This window comes from Ornithorhynchus anatinus, chromosome 9 (genome assembly GCF_004115215.2).
Source record: "Ornithorhynchus anatinus isolate Pmale09 chromosome 9, mOrnAna1.pri.v4, whole genome shotgun sequence".
In the NCBI taxonomy this organism is placed as follows: Eukaryota; Metazoa; Chordata; class Mammalia; order Monotremata; family Ornithorhynchidae; genus Ornithorhynchus; species Ornithorhynchus anatinus.
This window is the reverse complement of record NC_041736.1, coordinates 47276367-47298692: the sequence shown is the minus strand read 5'-3', so window position 1 is coordinate 47298692 and position 22326 is coordinate 47276367. Positions and strand designations below refer to the sequence as shown.

At 42.2% G+C, this 22326-nt stretch overlaps 1 protein-coding gene, 1 long non-coding RNA gene and 1 other non-coding gene across 5 annotated transcripts in view; all 3 read left to right on the top strand.

The window, feature by feature from the left end:
* The window catches only part of PLCB1 (phospholipase C beta 1), a 457205-nt gene extending 451700 nt beyond the window's left edge, over window positions 1–5505 (top strand). For 2 of the 3 annotated variants that reach the window (XM_029071936.2, XM_029071938.2), the window contains one exon: window positions 2525–5505. In XM_029071936.2, the coding sequence (XP_028927769.1) occupies window positions 2525–2755 (231 nt within the window). In that variant the 3' untranslated portion in view covers window positions 2756–5505. The remainder of the gene's footprint in view (window positions 1–2524) is intronic. The other variant, XM_029071937.2, reaches the window with a different exon arrangement.
* A 1820-nt stretch (window positions 5506–7325) lies between these two features.
* On the top strand, window positions 7326–7463 carry LOC114814463. Its single transcript, XR_003762256.1, has one exon. It is a non-coding gene; the product is annotated as a small nucleolar RNA SNORA7 (small nucleolar RNA).
* A 46-nt stretch (window positions 7464–7509) lies between these two features.
* LOC114814323 overlaps window positions 7510–22326 on the top strand; it is a 42134-nt gene continuing 27317 nt past the window's right edge. Inside the window, exons 1-2 of the long non-coding RNA XR_003762110.2 lie at window positions 7510–7547; window positions 9039–9136. This is a non-coding gene — a long non-coding RNA (uncharacterized LOC114814323). The remainder of the gene's footprint in view (window positions 7548–9038; window positions 9137–22326) is intronic.

Here is a 22326-nt window from a genome sequence, read left to right as displayed (position 1 = left end):
TGTTGGATAGAATCCCTGTGGTCTGAAGCAACAACGTACCCATTCAGATTTTTTATCATTTTCTCACACTGTGTCTCTGTCTAATGTAAATATGATAACTCTGCACTCCCCTTTTCTCCTCACATCATTGTCTTCTCGTTCCCCTTTTCCTTGTTCCACTTGTTAGCTCTCAGACTAAATCAAGGAACAGTGTGGTCCACAAACTCCCCTCTGAACAGCACGATTTTGTGGTTATTTGGCTACTTTTCATTGTGTCGGTCGAGTATGTTATGGAGTGAGCATATCCTTTGACCTTTCTCTGAGTTCAAGTAGTTTACGTGCATAATCTTTCAGACAAGCTGCTTTTTAAATACAGCATAACAGACTCAGAAAGGCTACTCCAAGGGGAAACAGCTGCCTTAGAAATTTAGCGTGTATTGAACGTGAGGTGATAAACATCACTCCACTTGGTCCTAAAGAGTAAGCTCACATAGATCAGAGGCTCAATTTCGAATGGTAGATGTTGCGGTGATGTTACAGTCATTTTCTTTCTGAGTGGAACAGGTGTGTTTTCACATGCCATGCCTGAGGAGAGTTAAGGCATCCTATTGGCAACCTCTCCTCTGTAAACTGCCAGGCCTAAGCAATTGTTTTCTCCTGAGTATTTCTGTAAGAGTCAGTTGAAAGGTAACAGGTTGGAATCATAGAAAATTCCACATATACTTCTGAAACTAAGCTACCTCTGTAGTCTTACCTTATCAAAGGGAACTCAAAGCAGAATTAATGGATAAATTTTAGAATCTTTAGCTATGACTATCAGCTCAAATATCCCTTTTCTTATTCCCAGACTTCCAGGAAAGAAAAACCTTTCTTATCTGTACACTTTTCTCCCTCGGTCTTGATCTTCAGCACATAAATAACAATATGGAATGTGTATTGGTATTCATTAAATGCTTACTATGGACAATTGCTGGAGCAGATATAAAATCATCAGATGGATCCTAGTCCCTGTACTACATGGGACTCAGTGTCTAAAAGATAAGAAAACAGGAATCTTATCTTGATTTTACAAATGAGGAAACAAGCCCAAAGAAGGTACACAGGCCACACCACAGACTAATAGCAGAGCTGGGACTAGAATCCGAGTCCAAAGATTCACATTTTCTTGACTCCCAGCAGCATGGTCTTTTCACTTGGCCTCAATGCCTAAAATGCCCTTTCGCCACAAGCTTCTCTATAAATCCATATAGAGAATCATTCCTCCTCTCATTTCACGCTGGCCATAGTAAATCCCTCACAGAGGGTAAAGCTGCCCCACTGTGCAGTCTTCAGAAGAGTGACTGGAGTCCAATCCTAGAGTCAATTCCCTGTGGCTTCATGAAGAAAATTTACAAAAAACAAACCAAACCACACGGAATGCTCCATTGTCCTCTCCCTCCCACCCTCCTAGTTAGCCGGTGCCCAAGAATAGTCATTCCCTAGATGGTAGATAGTCAAGAATCTTCCTGACATCTTTTTCTCTCTGTTTTTTTCCAGGCCTGGTAATTTCTTGCCTGGGTTACTATTGGGCACTCTTCACTAGCTTCTTGCCTCTCCTTATCTTAAATACTACCAAATCTTACACACTTTCTTTAACACCTATACGTGAAAAGCAGCATGGTATAGTGGATAGAGCATGGGCCTGGGAGTCATCAGGACGTCATGGGTTCTAATCCCGGCCCCACTACCTGTCTGCAGTGTGACCTTGGGGCAGTCACTTCACTTCTCAGTGTTTTAGTGACCTCATCTGTTAAATGGAGATTGAGACTGTTATCTCCATGTGGGCCAGAGACTGTGGCCAATCTGATTTGCTTGTGTCTACCCCATCACTTAGTACAGTGCCCGGCACATAGTAAGTGCTTAACAAATGCAAGAATAATAATAATGATAATAATAAACACTTTCCTAATCTTACAAGCTACCACCAAAAAGGTCAACTAATACACCCACAATTAGAATGGTCACGTCACTCTCCTTCAATGATCTCCGACGGCTCCCCCTCCTGCTTCGTGACAAATTCAAAGAAGCTGCAGATTTCTTTCTTAATTCATCCTTCAAATGTTGCTTTTCTCTTTTCCCACCTTCCACCTCACTCTCCCTCTCTGCTCCAGTCAATTTAAAGTTTTATAGTTTGCTTTCCCCACTTCTTGCACTGTCTGCAGCCCAGTACTCCGCCTTCGCATACACTGACCTTGACTTCTGGAAGAACCCTTCTCATCTAGTCATTGGTAGCCTAGTTCCGAGGAAATTGCAATTAAACATAGACTATTCTGTATTTATCCTTACCCCTCAGTTCATCTCTTGGATTTTGAAGGAAGTCCTGATATCAGCACTTACCAAGCTATGTCCAGAATCGCTGCCTTTCTACACCTTAAAGTTGGCAATAAAACATTCACTGAAATTGATTTTTCATCTCCTCACCCCAAACTCTCTCCCCTCAGGTATTCACCATCAGGTTAAAGAGCTAGACCCATCTAAAACAGACTTTCTTGTTTATGCTTTCTAGTTGCAGGTTGAACTTGATCAAGAATACCAAGATAAATTCAAAAGACTCCCCCTGGAAATTCTGGAGTTTGTTCAGGAAGCGATGAAAGGAAAGATCAGTGAAGATGGAGAGCAGATTTCTGCCCCTCCCTCTCTGGCCACAGACAGTGGAAAACTGAACCATAAGCCTCCACAAAACGAGGAGGGATTGGAAGAAGACAATCATGAAAAAGTGTTTGATACGCCCCTCTAACTCTTCCTGCAAGGCCAAAGGCAAGCTTGCTGATCACTCAGTCTTTTTTTTTCTCTCGTTGTGAGCGAAACTGCTGGTGAATAGCTTCTGGTTACAGGAAGCATCCGTTTCTCCATCTACACTTTTAAAGGGAGCATTTTTGTACAGGTGCTGTGAGGAGGTTTTCATTCCCAGTCTTCATTTTATTATGCTGAAGCTTCGTGCAGGAGTAACAGAGAAATTAATAAGTATCCTGGCTTTTTTGCTTTCCGTTGGCTACTTCCAAATGGGCCACTTGTGGGCCGTGTGCACTGCTCGGAATGTGTAATGAAGACCCGTGGCTTGTTCGAAGATAACCCGTGCACAGATTTCCGTTTGAAGTGCCAGTGTGATGTGTTCCAAGCTAATGCAAATAGAGTCAGAATTGTACATCACTATTTAACAACCGTTTGTGATTCCTACTTTTAACTGCACCTCAACCTCTGTGTTGTCATTTTTATTTTTTTTTTGCATTAAATGGTTTGACCCTTTGCTTAGCAAGCACTGGTGGCTTGCTCTTTCGATAGGATGTTAATTCATAGGGATTGAAATCTTATTTGCTGCTGAAAATGTCTTTAGTTGGATCTGTGGTGTTTGAAGTCTTTACCTAGCGATTACCCCAAACTCGTGTGTGATATACATGATATACATGTATATGATATATATACATATATATATATATATTATTCATACGTATCCCCACTCATCCTTGGAAGTATGTATTTATAAACACCGATATATAGGAGTGTATATAGCTGTTATTACACATATATGTGTGTGTGTTTATAAATTGGCAGTGAGCCCACTCTTTCCCATAAGACGACTTTCAGATATGATGAAAAATGCAGATTTTAATATCTAAATTATGTTCATGTAAAATTATAGTAAAATTCACAGAAAAAAATTGCTGGAGCTGCCATTGCAAATTAAAATAGTTTTTAAAGAAAAATGTGATATTTGGCAGGCTTAGAATGTTGACTTTATCAACTTCTAGGCTAGTGGCAATTGCTAGATTTACACAGAAAATGTATACAGCATTGGAAGTTTATCGATGTATTCTGACTTTTTTAAGGTTGACAGATTGTTTTACTAAGGTTTGAAGCGTAAAAATAATATAAAAATTAATTGCATTTGATATGTACATTAAATAATTTAACTACGTCTTGACATTAAGAATAACTGGTGTGTGGTCTATAAGAGGCATAAAGGAAATATACTGTGTGATTCCCTTAAAATGATTTTAAAAAGACATTCTATAGCAGTATTTCTTAAAAGATACGTGTTATCTTCAGAATTCACCCATTTAAGAGAACTCTGAAGGTAAAATTTTCCATTTCAAGATGATCACATTGTATTTTTATTTAGAAAATAAAATTAATTGTCTTTTATAGCAGCATAGCAAAGCATTTTATTATACAGTGGCATTTAAGTTCCTTCACATTTTTCCTCAGGAGTTTAATATTTTTAATAACTTATTTTATTTAAATTTAAGCAATAACTAAATATCACGATTATGCTTCAGTCAAAATCAAAGTAATTTCAAACCTTGGAAAACAGCATTTAATTAAAAAAAAAAAGATATTTCACAAGATACAAGGGGCAAGTCATACTCATTTAGATGCTACCACCTTGGTTAAAATTGTTTCGATTTTCATTTTGACTACTGGAAAATCAACTTTCAGTTAGAAAACTGAATACTTTGTAGTTTACTCTGTTTTGAATTTAGAAGATAATATCATTAATTATAAAAAAAAAGAATGGTCAAAATAGAATGCTGCATTTTTTTTAACAAAATTACAAATGATACAAATTATAGAAAAACTAAGAATAACCAAATCCATACTCTTGCATCACAATGGAGACGATTATACTCTAGCCCGCAAATTGTCTAGGGCAAGTACAGAATAACCTTTTATTTATACAAAATGGATATTAGTTGGATTTCAGTATATTCTCAGCTGTAGCCATTTTAAATACGTTTGTATTTGACCATTAACTGTACCCACATTTTTTATATCTGTACAGTGATACTTTTATGCAGTTGTATGGTAGCGTGTAATACTCTTCATCTTGCATTGTTCAAACTATTCCAGTGATTCAGATAGCATTTATTAATATTCATATTACTTGAAATAGACTTTAAAAAAGAAAAAAGAATCTTTATGATGTGCAGTCTTGTGCCTTTATGTATTTGCCTTCTGTGTTGAATGTGTGATATGCTGTACAGTGGACGTTCCTGTCATAGACAATAGAACTCGATATTAATCTAGAGTGTGCACTTCAGATATCTTTACACTACTGAAAATAGCTTAGTTTGGGCCGTATAAACTGAATTTTAAAAGTTCTAAATGCCGGACATTTTGGATTTAACCTTTTCATTATTGCTGTATGTTAATTAATACACTTGTATTAGTTAAGCCATCATTGAATGATTCCTCAAGGGATATTGCTTGCATTTCTTTGAAATTACTGTTGCTCTTGGACATTGTATGAATATTGTCTGTGATGATTGGACTTTGTGATTTTTGCCTTTGAAGAAAAAGATAGGTCAAACTATTTGAGCTTTTTAAATGTACATATTTTGGTTTCTCAATCTCAAATTGTTTCCAATGCATAATTCACATTTTTGTAAGAATTCTATGCAATTTTGTGGCATGATGTTTCTTCCACTTGTACTTTTATGTGCTTTCATCACAGACCCCAAGGACAAAATAAAAATTTCTTAACCAGAACAGCTTTTCTCTTTCATTGTCATTCTAGGATCAGGCCTTCCATTTCAACCTTTATGGAGCGATTTTTATAGAGGGAGGGAACAGGCATTTCAAACAAAGGTACTAGCTCAGTGCTTGAATCAAAATGCCAGCAGTTCACACCCCCAGAAAATGTACTTTGCCTATGTTTGAGTCTTTTGTTATTTATCACACTGTTTGTCAATAAACATCCCACTAGACTGTAAGCTCCTGGTAGGCAGGAAACATGTTTACTAACTCTTATATTGTACTCTCCCAGCTCTGCATCCTCTGAGTGTTCAATAAATATATTGATTGATTGATTGTGAAACTTGAGTACAGAATGCATGACTCCAGTTACCTGAGTCACTGGTAGGGACTTTTGGCCTCGAATAGGTTTCTAGGGTGAATTCTTTACTTCCAGCAAAACCTTTTTTTTTTCTGTTTTATCGTTTATCCACCTCCTAAATCAACCTCCTAAATTGAGATTAGTCTGTGCTTAGTGTCCCTGTGATCTGGAAGTCTTCAGAATTACAACGCTATTGATTCCTGTAAACTGCAGGCTGTCAAAATATTGTGACTCAGAACCAGTTTCCTCATAGGTACAGTAGTTGGCTATCCTATTTTCATCAAAATTATCTGGAATTGTGTTCTCAATCAATTACATATGAGTAATGTTGCTACATCAATTTAAGCTCGTTGTGGGTAGGGAACATATCTACCAACTCTGTTGTATTAGACTCTCCTAAGCACTTAGTAACAGTGCTTTGCACCCAGTAGTGCTCAGTAAATACGATGGATGGATTAATGTTCCACAATAAGGTAACCAACTTCTATTTCATTAGAAGTAAAATGGACCTCTTCATGGCCCCTGTTGACTTCTCCTGGAGGTCAGGTAATCCCCCTCCCCTATTTCCAGTCTCCTCTTCTCCAACCCCGACCTACCCTCTTAACCCTCCAAGCACCACCCTCCACCCAAAGCCTCAGGTCTGCTTTTATAAAATCAAAACCAATGTGTTGTACAAAGAGTGTAAATTTAGAAATGCAGTAAACGCTGTTCTTTGTTTGCATTTGAAATCTCTCAAATAAAGGACTGCCTTGTATAGGGTTAAGATCTAGATTTTCCTTTTCACAGATTCTCAGACTGGAAGGAGCTATGAGAGGTCCGTAGGCAACCTGACTTCCAGGTAAGTCCTCCCCCTAACCCATTGCAAAATAATGCCTGCCTTCATTCTTCTTCAGAACTCTCCAGGAAAGGAAGGATCCCCATTAATAATAATAATGATGGCATTTGTTAAGCGCTTACTACGTGCCAAGCACTGTTCTAAGCGCTGGGGGAAATACAAGGTAATTAGGTTGTCCCACATGGGGCTCACATTCTGAATCCCCATTTTACAGATGAGGTAACTGAGGCACAGAGAAGTTAAGTGACTTGCCCAAAGTCACCCAGCTGACAAGTGCCGGGGCCGGGATTAGAACCCACGACCTCTGACTCCCAAGCCCGTGCTCTTTCTACTGAGCCACGCTGCTTCTCCATTAGCTCACAGTCTTTGAAGACAGAAGTTTTCCCGAGTATATCTAACCTAGAGTCCTCCTCCTTCATTCTCTCTTAATCCCCTGCAAAAAAATATTTCTTCCTAGTTAGGAAAAATCCTCCAGCTTTACTTTGTCTTTCAAATTGCCTTCATTATTTTAATTCCCTTCATAGACCTGCTTTTCAACCAGTTCACAACTTTGACTTTGTGATCTTCACAGTTCACTTGTGGTGTAGAGCCCCAAGTTGAATCCACAGGGAGAAATTATGTGGCACCAATTGAATGTTCCCCTTCTCAGGATGGCACCTGGAGAGTTTCCGGTACTCTACCAGTCTCGGCTATGGGAGGGAGAGTCAAGCAGAGGCCTACCCATTCCATTCCTAGCTCGGCCAGTGGCTAGCGAGTGAAAGGCATTCTGCTACAAGTCCAAGATCACCTGTGCTGGGAAGCAGTGGCATGGGAGAGAGTCGAGGGCGGAAACTCAACTTTACTGTGCGGAAGAAGGCAATGGTAATTGACTTCCATATCTTTACCAAGAAAATACTATGGCTACGTTACCGGAATGATTGCTGGAAGGGATGTTCTGGGACAGATGTGTCCATGGAGTTGTTATGGGTCAGAAATACTCAACAGCCAAAGACAAGAATTGAATGTTCACCAATGAAAGTGTTACCGTGATATCATCTTCAGGGTGACCACCATTCTAGTGTCCTTAACCGGAACAACTTTTCACTTTAATCGAATTTAAACCCTCTTTTGTTCAGAGACATGGAGTCAATGTATAGTTAGCTCAGCTCACTCTGTTGCTGTCTTTTTTTCTTTTGGTGGATATTTTCCATTCAGACAAGGCTGGAAATTGAATTGGAGTCCTTCATGGGTGTGAAGTTACAGCTTAGAGAAACTGTTAAAAACTCTTTATTATTGGCAAAAAAATTCACTATAATGTCACATGCTGCATCCAAGCAGACACAGATGGGGGGTTGAATATTCCCTGTGCTTCTGTGCAAAAGTTTTTTCAAATATAAAATGGGGATTCAAAACCTTTTCTCTCTCCTACTTGGACTGTGAGCCCCATGTGGGATAAGGGCTGTGTTAATCTGATTAACTCATATCTGCCCCAGCACTAAGAACAGTGTTTGACACATAGTAAGTGCTTAACATTCATTGATTCAATCGTATTTAGCAAATACGATTTAACAAATACATATTCCAAATACCAGAAGAAGAGAGAGAAACTACCTGAGACTATTTGAATTTAGAGGCGTCTGATCTAAGCAGCCTTCGGAGGAGGATTGTGGCCTAGTGGATAGAACATAATAATTGTGGTATTTGTTAAGCGCTTACTATGTGCCAAGCACTGTTCTAAACGCTGGGGTAGTTACAAGGTAACCGGGTACTCCCACGTGGGGCTCACAGTCTTAATTCCCATTTTACAGCTGAGGTAACTGAGGCACAGAGAAGTCGAGTGACTTGCCCAAGGTCACACAGCAGACAAGTGGCAGAGCTGGGATTGAGTCTGGGAGTCAGAAGAACCTGGATTCTTATCCCGTCTACATTACTTGTCTGCTGTGTGATGTTGGGCAAGCCATTTAATTTCTCTGTAACTCAGTTACCTCATCTGTAAAATGGGGATTAAAGCTGTAAGCCCCATGTGGGACATGGGCTGTGTCCAACTTGATTAGCTTGTATCTGCCCCAGTGCTTAGTACAGCGTCTGGCACGTAGTAAGCACCTAACACATACCTTAAAAAAAGGCTACAAGGCAATTCGCTGAGAGGTACTCTTCTCTTTGGAGCTCTAAGAGTTAACTGGATATGTAGGTTCTTAATCTCCACTTGTCTCATTGGTTCAGTTTTGTTTCTTGTAAATCATTATACCTAGGGCCCTATTTGTAAAGGTCAAAGTAAGGATTGACTAATAAATGATTGTAAAGATTCTGCAAATACCAAGTGCCATTTAATGGCTAAACCTTAATACTGCAATTATCCTTCACTTTCTCCAGGGCTTTTAACTGAGTGCACATGAGTGGCCTTTCAGAAAAATGGGTGGAAGGAGTGAATACTTGGCAATAATTGGCCCTTGAAGTGGAGGCTCAATCAGGTAAGCAAGTGAAAAATGCTGATTTCTAGCCCAAACCCTGCCCTTGAGAGTACACTAGTCACGGGCCTTCTTTGCCTTGTCTTTGTCAAGACCTCATAATATTTCACAGAATGGTGGAAAAAATTCACTTCAGTTAGTTTAATCATCAGTGGGATTACTGAGTGCTTATGTGCAGAGTTCTGTACTAAGCTCTTTTAAGAAGCAGCATGGCATAGTGGATAGAACACGGGCCTGGGAGTCAGAAGGTCAAGCGTTCTAATCCCGGCTCTGCCACTTGTCGACTCTGTGACCACTGGCAAGTCATTTCACTTCTCTCTGCCTCAGTTCCCTCATCTGTAAAATGGGGATCAAGACTGAGCCCTATGTGCCCATAAGGAACTATAAGTATGGAGAGGGAGGCAAATATTAAATTAAAGATAGGAGAAATAGGATAGTATAATAATAATGTCGGCATTTGTTAAGCGCTTACTATGTGCAGAGCACTGTTCTAAGCGCTGGGGTAGATACAGGGTAATCAGGTTGTCCCACATGAGGCTCACAGTTAATCCCCATTTTACAGATGAGGTAACTGAGGCACAGAGAAGTTAAGTGACTTGCCCACAGTCACCCAGCTGACAAGTGGCAGAGCCGGGAATCGAACCCATGACCTCTGACTCCGAAGCCCAGGCTCTTTCCACTTCCCACGCTGCTTAGTATAAGGATAATCAATAATCGGTCATATTTATTGGGCGCTTACTGTGTGCAGAGCGCTGTGCTAAGCAGTTGGAAGAGTACAATATAACAGAGTTGGTAAGGGGGTCCCTGCCCGCACCAAGCTTACAGTCTTTTGGGGAATCAGAGATTACTATATATAAATAAATTACAGATACGTACGTAAGTGCTGTGGGGCTAAGGGAAGGGTGAATAAAGAGTACAAATCCCAGTTCAGGCGGAGTGGGAGAAGATGAAATGAGAGCCTCGGAGGGGAAGGTCTCTTGGGGGACTTGTGCCTACGATAAGTCTTTGAAAGTTGGGTGAGCGATTGTCGAATATGAAGAGGGAGAGGGCATTCCAGGCCAGAGGCAGGACGTTGATGAGAGATCAGCGGCAAGACAGACGTGAGTGCTGTGGAGCTGAGGGTGGGATGCAGGCCTCTTCAAGGAGATCAATCGGTGGTGTTTGTTGAGTGCTTTCTATGTGCAGAGCATCGCAATAAGTGTTTGGATTGTGATTTTCAAATGGTTTTGAAGCAGGGAGAGCGGTGGTCTGTCAGATATGAAGAGGGAAGGAGTTAAAGGTCATAGGGAGGAGGCAGGGGTTTGGTGACAAGATAGATGAGATCAAGATACAGTGAATGGGTGGGCATTAGAGGAGCCCAGTGTGCGGGTCGGGTTGTAGTAGAGGATCGGTGAAGGAAGGTAGGAGGGGGAGAGCTGATTGAGTGGTAGGGACTTTCTGTTTGATAAGGTAAGGTGGTGCGTGGAGAACCACTGGAGGTTTTTGAGAAAAGGGGAACACGAACTGAATGCGGTTTTTAGAAAAACGATCCGGATATCAGAACGAAGTATGGACTGGATTGGGGAGAGATGGGAGGCAAGGAGGTCAGGGAGGAGGCTGGAGGAGAAGGTGTCAGCGGAGTATAGGGTATATACGTAATCAGTGGTAGTTATTGAGCATTTTCTGTGCTCAGAGCACTGTATCAAGCACCTAGAAGTGGGGCGGGGGGGTGTATCGAAGTGCTTGGGGAGTCCCGGGGGAGGCTCAGGGATAAGGAGAGGTGAGGTCTCAAGAAGGTGCCAAGATGGTACATGGCAGCGGCCTCTTGGGTCCACCACACAACCCCCACAGTGTACCTCGATGGGAGGTTTAGAATAGCACTCAATACCATTGATTGATTGAATATCTCCCGGGCCCTCTCGTATGCATCGCTTCCTGTTCAGCTTTAAGTCCGTCAGTCGTATTTATTGAGTGCTTACTATGTTCAGAGCACTGTACTAAACACTTGGGAGGCTACAGCGTGGCTCAGTGGAAAGAGCACGGCCTTGGGTTCTAATCCCAGCTCCGCCACTTGTCAGCTCTGTGACCTTGGGCAAGCCACTGAACTTCTCTGTGCCTCAGTTACCTCATCTGTAAAATGGGGATTAAGACTGTGAGCCCCACCTGGGACAACCTGATTACCTTGTATCTCCCCCAGCTCTTAGAACAGTGCTTGGCACATAGTAAGTGCTTAACAAATACCAACATTATCATTATTACTGTCATTATTACAATCGAACAAGAAATAGACACACTCCCTGGCCACAATAAGATTATAGTCTAGAGGGAGCGGTAATCCTGCAGCCGTGATGCTCTGAGTGGGTAGGGAAGGCAGAGGTTGCACCTGAGTGTAGGCAGGTCAGGTCAATCTGCAAACTTTGAAACCATGCAGCTTAGTCAAGGGCAGAGCACCAGGCTTGTTCTTGGGCAATCATGCCCACCTTCTGTGCGCAGAGCATTGTACCAAGCACATAGGAGCAGCCAATCAATTTAGCAATTGGTGGTATTTATTGAACACTTACTTTGTGCTGAGCATTGTAATGTACTCTTGGGAGTGTACAGTGGAGCTAAGAGACACAATCTCTGCTCTCAAGGACTTTACAGTCTATGGGGCAAGATGAACACAGAACAATTTACACGCAGAAAATTGAGAAGAAAAGGAGGCAGCAGGGTGAATCTGGGAGTCGAGATCTGGGTTCAACATCCTGCCCCACCACTTGCCTGGTTTGTGGCCATGGCAAATCACAATTTATCTGTGTCTGTTTCCTCATCTGTAATATGAGGATTAAATATCCTGTTCTCTCCCACACTCCTCTCCCTTAGACTGTGAGCTTCATGTGGGACAGGGATTTTGTCTGTATAGTGTCTACTTTGGCACTTAGCAGAGGGCTTGGCACATAATATTGAAAATGGAATGGAAACACAGGTGAATAAGTTCTTAAAGAGCAGAATATATAAATCCATGTGTACGTAAACACTGTGATTATAGAGAAGCAGTGTGGCTCAGTGGAAAGAGCCCGGGCTTGGGAGTCAGAGGTCATGGGTTCGAATGCCGGCTCTGCCACTTGTCAGCTGTGTGACTGTGGGCAAGTCACTTCACTTCTCTGGGCCTCAGTTGCCTCATCTGTAAAATGGGGATGACGACTGTGAGCCTCACGTGGGACAACCTGATTACCCTGTATCTACCCCAGCACTTAGTACAGTGCTTGGCACCTAGTAAGCGCTTAACAAATGCCAACATTATTATTGAGTGGCTATGACTTGAGATAGAGAAAATTAATCAGGGAATGCCTTCTGGAGGTGACGGGTTTCAACAGGGTCTTTGAAGATGGTGCTTTTTATGGGGGAATGGGTTCCAGGTGTGAGGGGAGGGTATGAGAAAGCTACAGAAGGAGAGAACACCATAGCGAAAGTTACCAGACACAGTCCTGGCCTTCGTGGAGTTGAAATTCCCAAGGCAGTTTGGAAACGAGTAGAGCCAGTGCAGCTGCTTCGGGAAAGGAACAGAGGAGGGAGGAGTGAAATCACTCCCCCACCATAGGTCCTTGAGCAGGCATGGCAGTGACCCTTGGGGGCTCCAGACACAAGAGCAGGACTCACTATAAATAGCCTGCAGCCTAGAATTCAGTCCTTTCTAAGTAAGGTCTGTTTCCATAACCCAAACCCTTAGAAATTAAAAAAAACCTTCCAAGACACATTCTGTTTATTGTGACTCAGCACCATGAATTTGGAGTTAGTATTCAAAGGCCAACCTTATACCACATGTACTTTTCCTACAATGCGACGTTCACTGTGGTATTTTAAGTGGTTTGGGAGGGTTTTTGGTTTTTTGTTTTTCCCTTGACAACCTTACGCAAGCTCCTAAACTGAGATGATCAAACGGTGTGGTGCAGGGTGACGAACTGAAATTTCTTGTCCCGATCTGAACTCCACTGCTAAGTGTCTTCCCTGTCATATTTGGGCAGTCTTGTCACACACATTTCAGTCAGAAGGGCCATTTCCAGTGTGACAAAATGTAGGCTAAAATCAGGAATAAATCAGGATCTCCTGTTGAGAAAAATGTAAGGGCGTGATTGTAGTGCTAATGGTGTGAAGAGGGCCACTCATATGCTTTTGCCCCTGCCAGTCATGTTGTCCCGAAGAAGGCCCAAAGTGTGCAGGCGGGGGTGAGGCTTGTTGCCAAGTCCTCGCAAAGGCGTTTTAGGTGTAGGATCCATTTAAGGCTTATCAAACTACAGCCTAATCATAATCCTCTGCCACAGAACCAGAATCAACAGGCATTTGCCTTGATAATCGAAGAGTATCCAATAGAACCACCAAACACTCTCTCTATGGATCCAAAGTTCTTCAGAATGTCATGCATGTGCAAGATGTCTGGGCAAGCTAAACTTAGCATTTAGATTTCTCATTTGTCTCTAAGATGTGTAAAACCTCATTTAGCTTGACAGATCCCTGCTGGATACACATCTGAGAAGGCAATTATTCCTTCCAAAGTCAATTGTAATTTACACATCTTAAATTGCTACTGCATGTCTCATGCATTTGGCTAAAAATTGGCTCTCTGGGACCAACCACTGTGGATAGATCCTTTCATTTATGGGCCAAGAACTTCCAGAAATTCCCATCCCTTATAGGCCTCCTCTTCCCCACTTTGGAGACAGGACAACTTGGTTACGCTAACATCCTTTTCATCTCTCTGAAGAAATCTTGTCACTCCAAGGTATGCAATGACTGGCCCACTCAAACCCAATACTGAGAGATAAAACAATCCTATTTATTGAGTGCTGATTATGTACAGAGTACAGTACTAAGCGCTTGGGAGAATGCAGTATAGCAGAGTTGGTAGACACATTCCCTGTCCACAAGGAAGTTACAGTCTAGAGAGGTATTCTAGAGAGATGAGTCCCCACTAGGTCCATTATCAGATTTTAATGAGACTCTTCCCTGATTAAACTCTCATCTTCCCACTCTGATCTCCTCCCCCTCTTTGGCATCCGTGCACTTGGGTCTGTACCCGCTAAGCACCTACGTGCCTCCGCCTCCAGCGTATACATATGTATATATATATTTATCTATATATGTGTGTGTGTGTGTGTATACATACACCAGTGAGTTGGAGAAGGCTAGGGGAAGGAATAAATGAATGCCAGAGCGAAAGAGATAGAAAAGGCAAGTCCAGAAAATGGAACGTTAAGGATGGTGGGCAGAAAATAGGGAGGGGTGGAAAGGAAAGAATAGATCACCCAGGGAAGAGGACTCTGAGAAAGGATGGAAAAGAAATTTGATGAACAAGGCTAGGGTCTACATTATGGGTCCTGCCAGCAGTTTGGCTATTATGGGCATTAAATCAGAGAAGGACTAAGTAAGAAGGTCTTAGTCCTTCTCTGATTTAATGGTCATTATAGCCAAACTGCTGGCAGGACCCATAAGATGTAGACCCTAGCCTTGTAAGTAAGTAAGTAAGAAGGTCTTTGTGAAAGCGTGGGGGGTTAGAGTGGAGCTGGTAATCCTAAGGGGTAAAACATGAAGGGCATTTCCATCCATTCTTGTGAGAATGTATAGCTCTGTCTATTCTTATATGTAGGCTCACAAATGCAAGTATGTTGGAGGAAATCATAGTGGGATGAGGGAAGAAAGTTACTGGAGTATATAAGACCAACTGGGGAAAGGCTAGAGATGGCATAGTGGAGCAGGGAAGTAAAGATATTTCATGGAGATGGTGTATGTGTCGTAGGAGTCTATATATGTCTGCAATTATCCAAGCAATTTGGCAGTGACAGTTGGATTTTACATCAAAGTGGTCTACTAACAGGCTTCAAGGACAAGTTATGCTATGACAGAGGGGAATCTTGTCTCTGTCAAGACCCATCAGTGAGTTGCTTCTGCCTGTCGTTTGGCTGCTGCTAGCTGGAGACTCAACCCAACAATGAAAAGGACATGAAAAGTGATGGTGTTAAACTACTGCTACTGCATGATTTGAGGAGTTAGTTCCTCTAAACTGTGCTCTAGGAGTTCTAAACATTAAGAAGACCCCTCTGTGGTTAAGCAGTTATAGAGATTCATAAATTATCACTTCCTTAGGAAAAAAATGACCCTGACCAATTCCAAAACGTCTTGGAATGGATTGTGGTGTGACTATTCCAATTAAAATCCAAAATACACATCCCTGTGACCCTCCTGATAAAAGGACATTGCCCCTAAAAGAATAGAGAGCATCCTCTTCCAATTTTTTAAGACTCCATCCTCTTCTTCACTCAGAATTACTGGTGAAGGCCAGAAGGTACGATGGCTCAGGAACAATTGGACTGAGATAGAGACTTTAGAATTGGGTTCCTCAAGTACTTTGCCCCAGACCAAAGAAACTTTGTTCTAGACCATGGAAGATATAGGATTCAGGCACTCAGCTCAAAGACTTCTCCACAGGGCAGTTTCTAGCAGCCTCTAGCAATACAATGCCTGGCACATAGTACTTAAAAAATACCATTAAAAAAGAAAGGTTAAGGCACCCAGGTTTCAGTGAATCAAGATAACTTTAGATTCTAGAAATATGTGTTTGGCATTTCTCAAAACCAATTTCTGTATAAGATTGAATGTAAAAATCAGGTTCAGAGACCATATTGGTGGTAATCTTATGTAATGCCGAAGTTTAGAAAATTGCCATCTCTTTGATATGTAGCAAGTTGAATGAATAAGAGGTTCCAGCAGTTTCCTGAAGCAGGGCTGGTTGGCAAAAGTCTTTGCAGAGTCCTACAGGGGCCCAAGGAGAGCAGCTATCTCAGTGAACCTTGTCTGTACTTACATTTAAATGTTAAAACGTGAGTGTTGCCTCAGAGGAGTAGTGGGACTTAGAGCTCAAGCCTGGAAGACAAAGTACCTAGGTTCAAGTTCCAGCTCTACCACTTGCCCTCGGGTCAGCTGAAACATGTCCCTTCACTTCCCTGTGCCTCAGTCTCCTCATTTGTAAAATGGGGATTAAATCTCTTAGATTGTGAGCCCTGTGTGTGATGAGGCCTAGGTCTAATCTAAATGGATTCAGTCACCCCCAGCACTTACTAAAGTGTTCGGCACAAAGTAACCGGGTAACGAATACCACAATAATAATAATTATGATGATGATGATGATGATTTACCATTGCTGGGATTCCAGTTTGTGTCCCCCATTGAAAATGCTTAATGCCACCTAGTGGCTTGCAAAGCTCTAAACTACGAGGAGGAGGAGGCCTGAACTTTTTATGTATTTTTTAATATATTTGTTAAGCGCTTATTATGTGCCAGCCACTGTACTAAGTTCTGGAGAAGATACAAGATAGTCTGGGCACAGCCCATGTCCCACATGGGGCTCACATCTCATTCCCCATTTCACTGGTGAGATAATGGAAATACAGAAAAGTTAAGTGACTTGCCCAAGGTCACCCAGCACATACACGGTGTAGTCAGGATTAGGACCCAAGCCCATGCTCCATCCTCTAGGCCATGCTGTTGGGAGAGAATTAAGATCAATATTGGATTACTATCATCGATGGTATTTATTGAGTGCTTACTGTGTGCAAGACACTGTACTAATCACTTGAGAAAGTACAAAACAAAGAGTTGGTAGACACGTTACCTGCCCACAGTGAGCTTCAGTCTAGGGGATTATGATACTGAAGTGGTGTAAAGAAAATAATTTCCTTTCCTTTTTGGAGGAAAGATGTCATAAAGCAAAGCAACGAAATAACTTTCCAGTCCTTCAGCATGAACTATTTTTTATACTGTAAAGCTAAAAATGCAGCTCCTAAATGGTCAGCAGTGGAGAATAAATAAACTGTGGTATACAAGTGCCCAGAAAAAGGAAAGGACATATGCTATCTTCATTCAGAAATGTCAGTGCGTTCACATGAAATCATGCTGTCCATTTGTCAGATGTTTGCCATTTAAGTCCATTTTGTTCAGTGAATGAAAAAAATGAGGGTTCAGATGTCTTATCTGTCCTCCAGATGTGTTGAGACTGTCACAAACGAGTAAGCTGTTTTCTGTTGGAGTTTCATGCTGTGGAGGAGTAAAATTCATTTTTTCTCACTTTTGCAAGTTAGTTTTGAAACACATCTCAATAAAAAAGGAATACTTCTGTATTCTCCTAATGAAATTTCAAAGATCTAATCAGCATAGAAAGAGAGAAAACCTTGGCAGTTACCTCTTCCAATGTAATGAGATATTTTTTCAAGTCAATTAAAGTGAGCATTTAATCCTTTGCAGTGCTTACAGAAGCTAAAAAAAAAATGGTCGGCATATGGTACTGCCCAGAGAAGAATACCCAGTTCTCTGAAAAAAATACTGCAGTGTCAAGAAAAATTTTATTGAAATCCAAGCTTCCCTGCCATCAGAAGTCTCTAGAGCAGAGACGCGTACACTTTCACAATACCATTAACAAATGGGACTGGCCAGGCATCCATATCTTCCTGTCAAAGAGAATCTTCAGGACCCAAAATTGGTTGCCAGCAAATACCTCTTCCCACCTCAGGAGGAATTAAAGGTAGCAGCTGCCCTGTCCCCAAATCCCATCTTGTCCCCTGTCCACGCTTAAGCAGTGCCTTGTTTGCTTAGCATACACCATCAGTCTCTGGGATAGGAGCTGAAGACTTAACTTCTCCCAGGAAAAAAGTTACAGGCACGGGCCTGGAAGTTGAAGGACCTGGGTTCTAATTCCAGTTCCGCCACTTGTCTGCTGTTCGACCTTGGACAAGTCACATAACATCTCTGAGCCTCATTTACTGCATCTGTAAAATGGGGATTAAGACTGTGAGTCCCATGTGGGACATGGCCTGTGTCCAACCTGATCACTTAGTATCTACCCCAATGCTTAGGACAGTGCCTGGCAAATAGTGCTTAACAAATACCGTTAAAAAAGAAATGCTGGCTTTAATTCCCTGATTATGAAACAGGACCCAAGCAACGTGGCATCAGACTCCTCAACAAAGTAAAGGCCTCTGGAGCAAGAGTGTTACTTTCCCTGGAGGATTCTGGGACCTGGACCCACCTCAGATGCCATACTGGATTCCTTGAGATAATAATAATGGTGTTATTTGTTAAGTGCTTACTATGTACCAAGTACTGTTCTAAGCGCTGGAGTAGATACAAGGTAATCAGGTTGTCCCATGTAGGGCTCAGTTTTAATCCCCATTTCACAGATGAGGTAACAGGCACAGAGAAGTTAAGTGAGTTGCCCAAAGTCACACAGCTGACAAGCGGCGGAGCTGGGATTAGAACACATGACCTCTGACTCCCAAGCTGCTTCTCTCTTCCAGGAGCTTTCACCTGGAGGCTCTCAAGTGGACAACTGGATCGAAAACAATTTATAAATTCAGTCGCTACACTGATTGAGCCATACTCATCTCAATACAATTCTGGTTGTTTTTGTTTGCTGTGGTTTGGGGTTTTTTTAAATGGTATTTGTTAAGCACTTACTATGTGCTGGGAAGATATAAGATAATCAGGTTAGTCACAGTCCATGTCTCAAATGGGGCTCACAGTCTTAATCATCACTTTACAGATGAGGTAACTGAGGCACAGAGAAGGGAAATGACTTGCCCACTCACACAGCAGACAAGTGGCCGAGCTGGGATTAAAACCCGGGTTCTTCTGACTCCCAGGCATATACTTTATCCACTAGGCTGTGTTGCTTCTCCACAATTCTGCTGGAGAGAAAGGCTGATAGCAGGATCCCCAAATCGTTGTTATCATGCGTTGAAATATGGGCATCTGGAGGACAAAGGAAGCATCTTGAAGATGCAGTTAAGAACAGCCTCAAATTTTGTGTCATCCCGTTGAAAAACTGGAGAATCAGTGTAGCAGGGAGCACTGCGGTCAAGAAAAAGAAAGCTCCTTTAGAGCAGAAGCTTCAAGAGGATCATGCAACAAAGGAGCAAAAGCCGAAACATTGCCAGCACTCTCAATCAAACGCATCAGCTCCACGAAGAAGAGCGAGTGTGTGCATGTGTGTCTATGGTGTGTGGCACATGGCTGGGATTATGGGTTTAACTAGAATTCTTGTTTAAAAGTATTTGGAGGCAAAAATCTGGTCAGTCCAAACATTGTCAATAGAGAATTGACACTGGTCAACAGAACTGTGAATGTGCAAAGTCTCTGGTCACTCAACATCCAGGATTTAGGAGGTTTCCCATATCCACTGCCCCTCCTCCCCAGCTACACACACCCAATCCTAGGAGCTTCCATCAAACGTCAGGGTCTTTTGCCTTTAAAGTGAAAAGAGCATATTAAATACTGTAAGTTTTTGGGTTTTTGAACATCTTGAGGCCTGCCAGCTGCCAAAACCTCCCCAAGGGTGCCACATCTGATGTTTCTCCTATCCCCAAGATGTTCGGAAAACTTCCAGATGATAGCACAGTTATCCAGACAGCAAAGTCATCAAAAGAAACATTTCAGACAGAATGAAAATGAATGTTCATTTAGTTTCGCCTGTCTGTCACAACTCATGCAGGAGGAGTTCTCCAGTACTTAATTTGCACCTTCTAGTCAAAGAAAAAAGCTCACTCTTTGAGTAAGAATAACTTGTCCTAATTAGATATGAGGCGTCAACTTTTCTGAAGGGTTGCAGTTAGTCAAAAAAAATGTTATCATTTCAGTGATTGCTTACCTGCTGAATGTCTATCCTAGACTGGTAAGTGAAAGCATTTTCATATGAAAATGGAAAATGGTGTTTATGGAACCGTCTAAGATGTTTTAGTGCAGTTCTGCCTGGGAGGAATCGACTAGATGTGCCTGAGGAGAAATGCGAATGACAATGCAGCAAATGTGGAGGGAGGAATGTTCAGTGAGTCTGTAGAAGGAGGAAGCAGAACCCAGTAATGATATTTCCCATCCAGTTCCCTCCATTAGGCATAGCTGTATAAACCTTTTTTATATCAGTGTTCATTTCAAAAAGGTTTCAGAACCGTGGGATGAAAGCCATGTCTGTACCTCCCCTTCTCCCTGCTCTGAGCCAAAGCTAGGCCATTTGATGAGCCATGATTGTCAGGTGATAGCGGGGGTAATCACCTCACACTCTCTCCCCCTTTCTTGCCATCTTCACTGCCCTCTTCACCCCCCAGAGAAACTGACACTCACAATCTTGGTGCCATTTTTGACTCCTAGTTGTAGTTGTCATTTAGAGAAGCAGCGTGGCTCAGTGGAAAGAGCACGGGCTTTGGAGTCAGAGGTCATGGGTTTGAATCCCGGCTCGGCCACTTATCAGCTGTGTGACTTTGGGCAAGTCGCTTAACTTCTCGGTGCCTCAGTTACCTCATCTGTAAAATGGGGATGAAGACTGTGAGCCCCACGTGGGACAACCTGATTCCCCTGCGTCTACCCCAGCGCTTAGAACAGTGCTCGGCACATAGTAGGCGCTTAACAAATACCAACATTATTATTTACCACATTCAGATGAACTTTCAATCCCACCAGGTCTTCCCATCTAATATCTCACAGACTCACCCCTTCCTTTCCAGATTTACTACTACTAGTCTGACTGAAGCCCTCACCACCTCTCTGCTGGGTAACTACTGTCCAGCATCCTTATTGATCTCCTCATCTTGAGGATCTCCCCTCTTGAGTCTTTCCAATATAAGCATGTATATTGATTAGACTGTAAGCCCGTCACTAGGCAGGGATTGTCTCTATCTGTTGCCGAATTGTACATTCCAAGCACTTAGTACAGTGCTCTGCACATAGTAAGCGCTCAATAAATACTATTGAATGAGTGAATAAGCCACATATATCTTTCCAACACATTAGTTAGTCCCTTCCTCCAAAGTCTTCCATTTGTTACCCATCTTGGGGAATATTAAAGAAATTCCTAATCAAACTCTTAATCCTTGACTTCAGAGTTATTCATCCTCATCATCCTCATCATCATCAATGGTATTTATTGAATGCTTACTGTGTGCAGAGCACTGTAATAATAATAATGGTGGTATTTGTTAAGCGCTTACTATGTGCAGAGCACCGTCCTAAGCGTTGGGGGAGAGACAGGGGAATGAGCTTGTCCCATGCGAGGCGCCCAGTCTTCATCCCCATTTTACAGATGAGGTAACTGAGGCCCAGAGAAGTAAAGTGACTTGCTCACAGTCACACAGCTGACGAGGGGCAGAGATGGGGTTCGAACCCATGACCTCTGACTCCCAAGCCCGGGCTCTTTCCACTGAGCCACGCTGCTGTACTAAGCACTTGGGAGAACAGAGTTGGCAGGCATGTTTCCTGCCCACACTGAGGTCAGTTATCTCTCTCTTTCCAATCAATCGGTGGTATTGAGTGCTAACTGTGTGCAAAACTCTGTACTAAGCACTTTGGAGAGTGCACTACAATAGAGTTGGCACATGCAATCTTTGCCCCCAAGGATCTTACAATCTCCCACAGATTGTACTTTTCACTCTTCCTGTGTAGTCAAACTGCTCCTCACTTGCAGTTCAGTTGCCTCTGAACCAATGTTCATTCATTCATTCAGATTTTATTTATTGAGCGCTTACTGTGCGCAGAATACAATGTTCACTCCTTTCTCCCTGTGTGGAACTCCTTACCCACTCAAATCCACCAGACCTCATCCTCCCCAGTTACAAGACTCTCTTAAAAAGTTGTCACCTCCAAGATATATTTCCCAACTAATTCCCACCTTCCTGGGCAGGTCTCCCCATCAGCCGTTTAGGGCTCTTGTGTCAATCTCTTCATCTGTCACCGAGTTAATTATGTAATGTTTACTTTTGTTTCTGTTATTCCTCTCTGTGTTCTTACCCTGTTTCCAATTGTAAATATGGAGGTTTGTGGTTGCTTCTCTGCTCCATTAGATTCTCTTCAGAACAGAAGGCTGTTTGTGACTCCAGTGACCATCAATTGTCGATATGAAATACGGGACTATGTTCGATTAAACCGAGGCCAAAATGAGGAGGAGTTGCCTTTTCTAAGCCTTTATATATTAGCAAATTAAAAGTTAATGAGGCTCCTCTCCCCTTATAATTGATCTTGCCACATGAACTGAATGTCTCTAGCCATAGGTAGAGCTTTGACCGATTTCTAATTCTGGTGTTAACTTCAATAGAGTTGGTCCATTCTTTATCATTTCTTTACCCAACTGTTATTCGCATATGAGTCTCTTTCAAATGAAAGTTTTGTCGTCGAAATGCTCAGTGCTTTTTGCACAAGCCGAC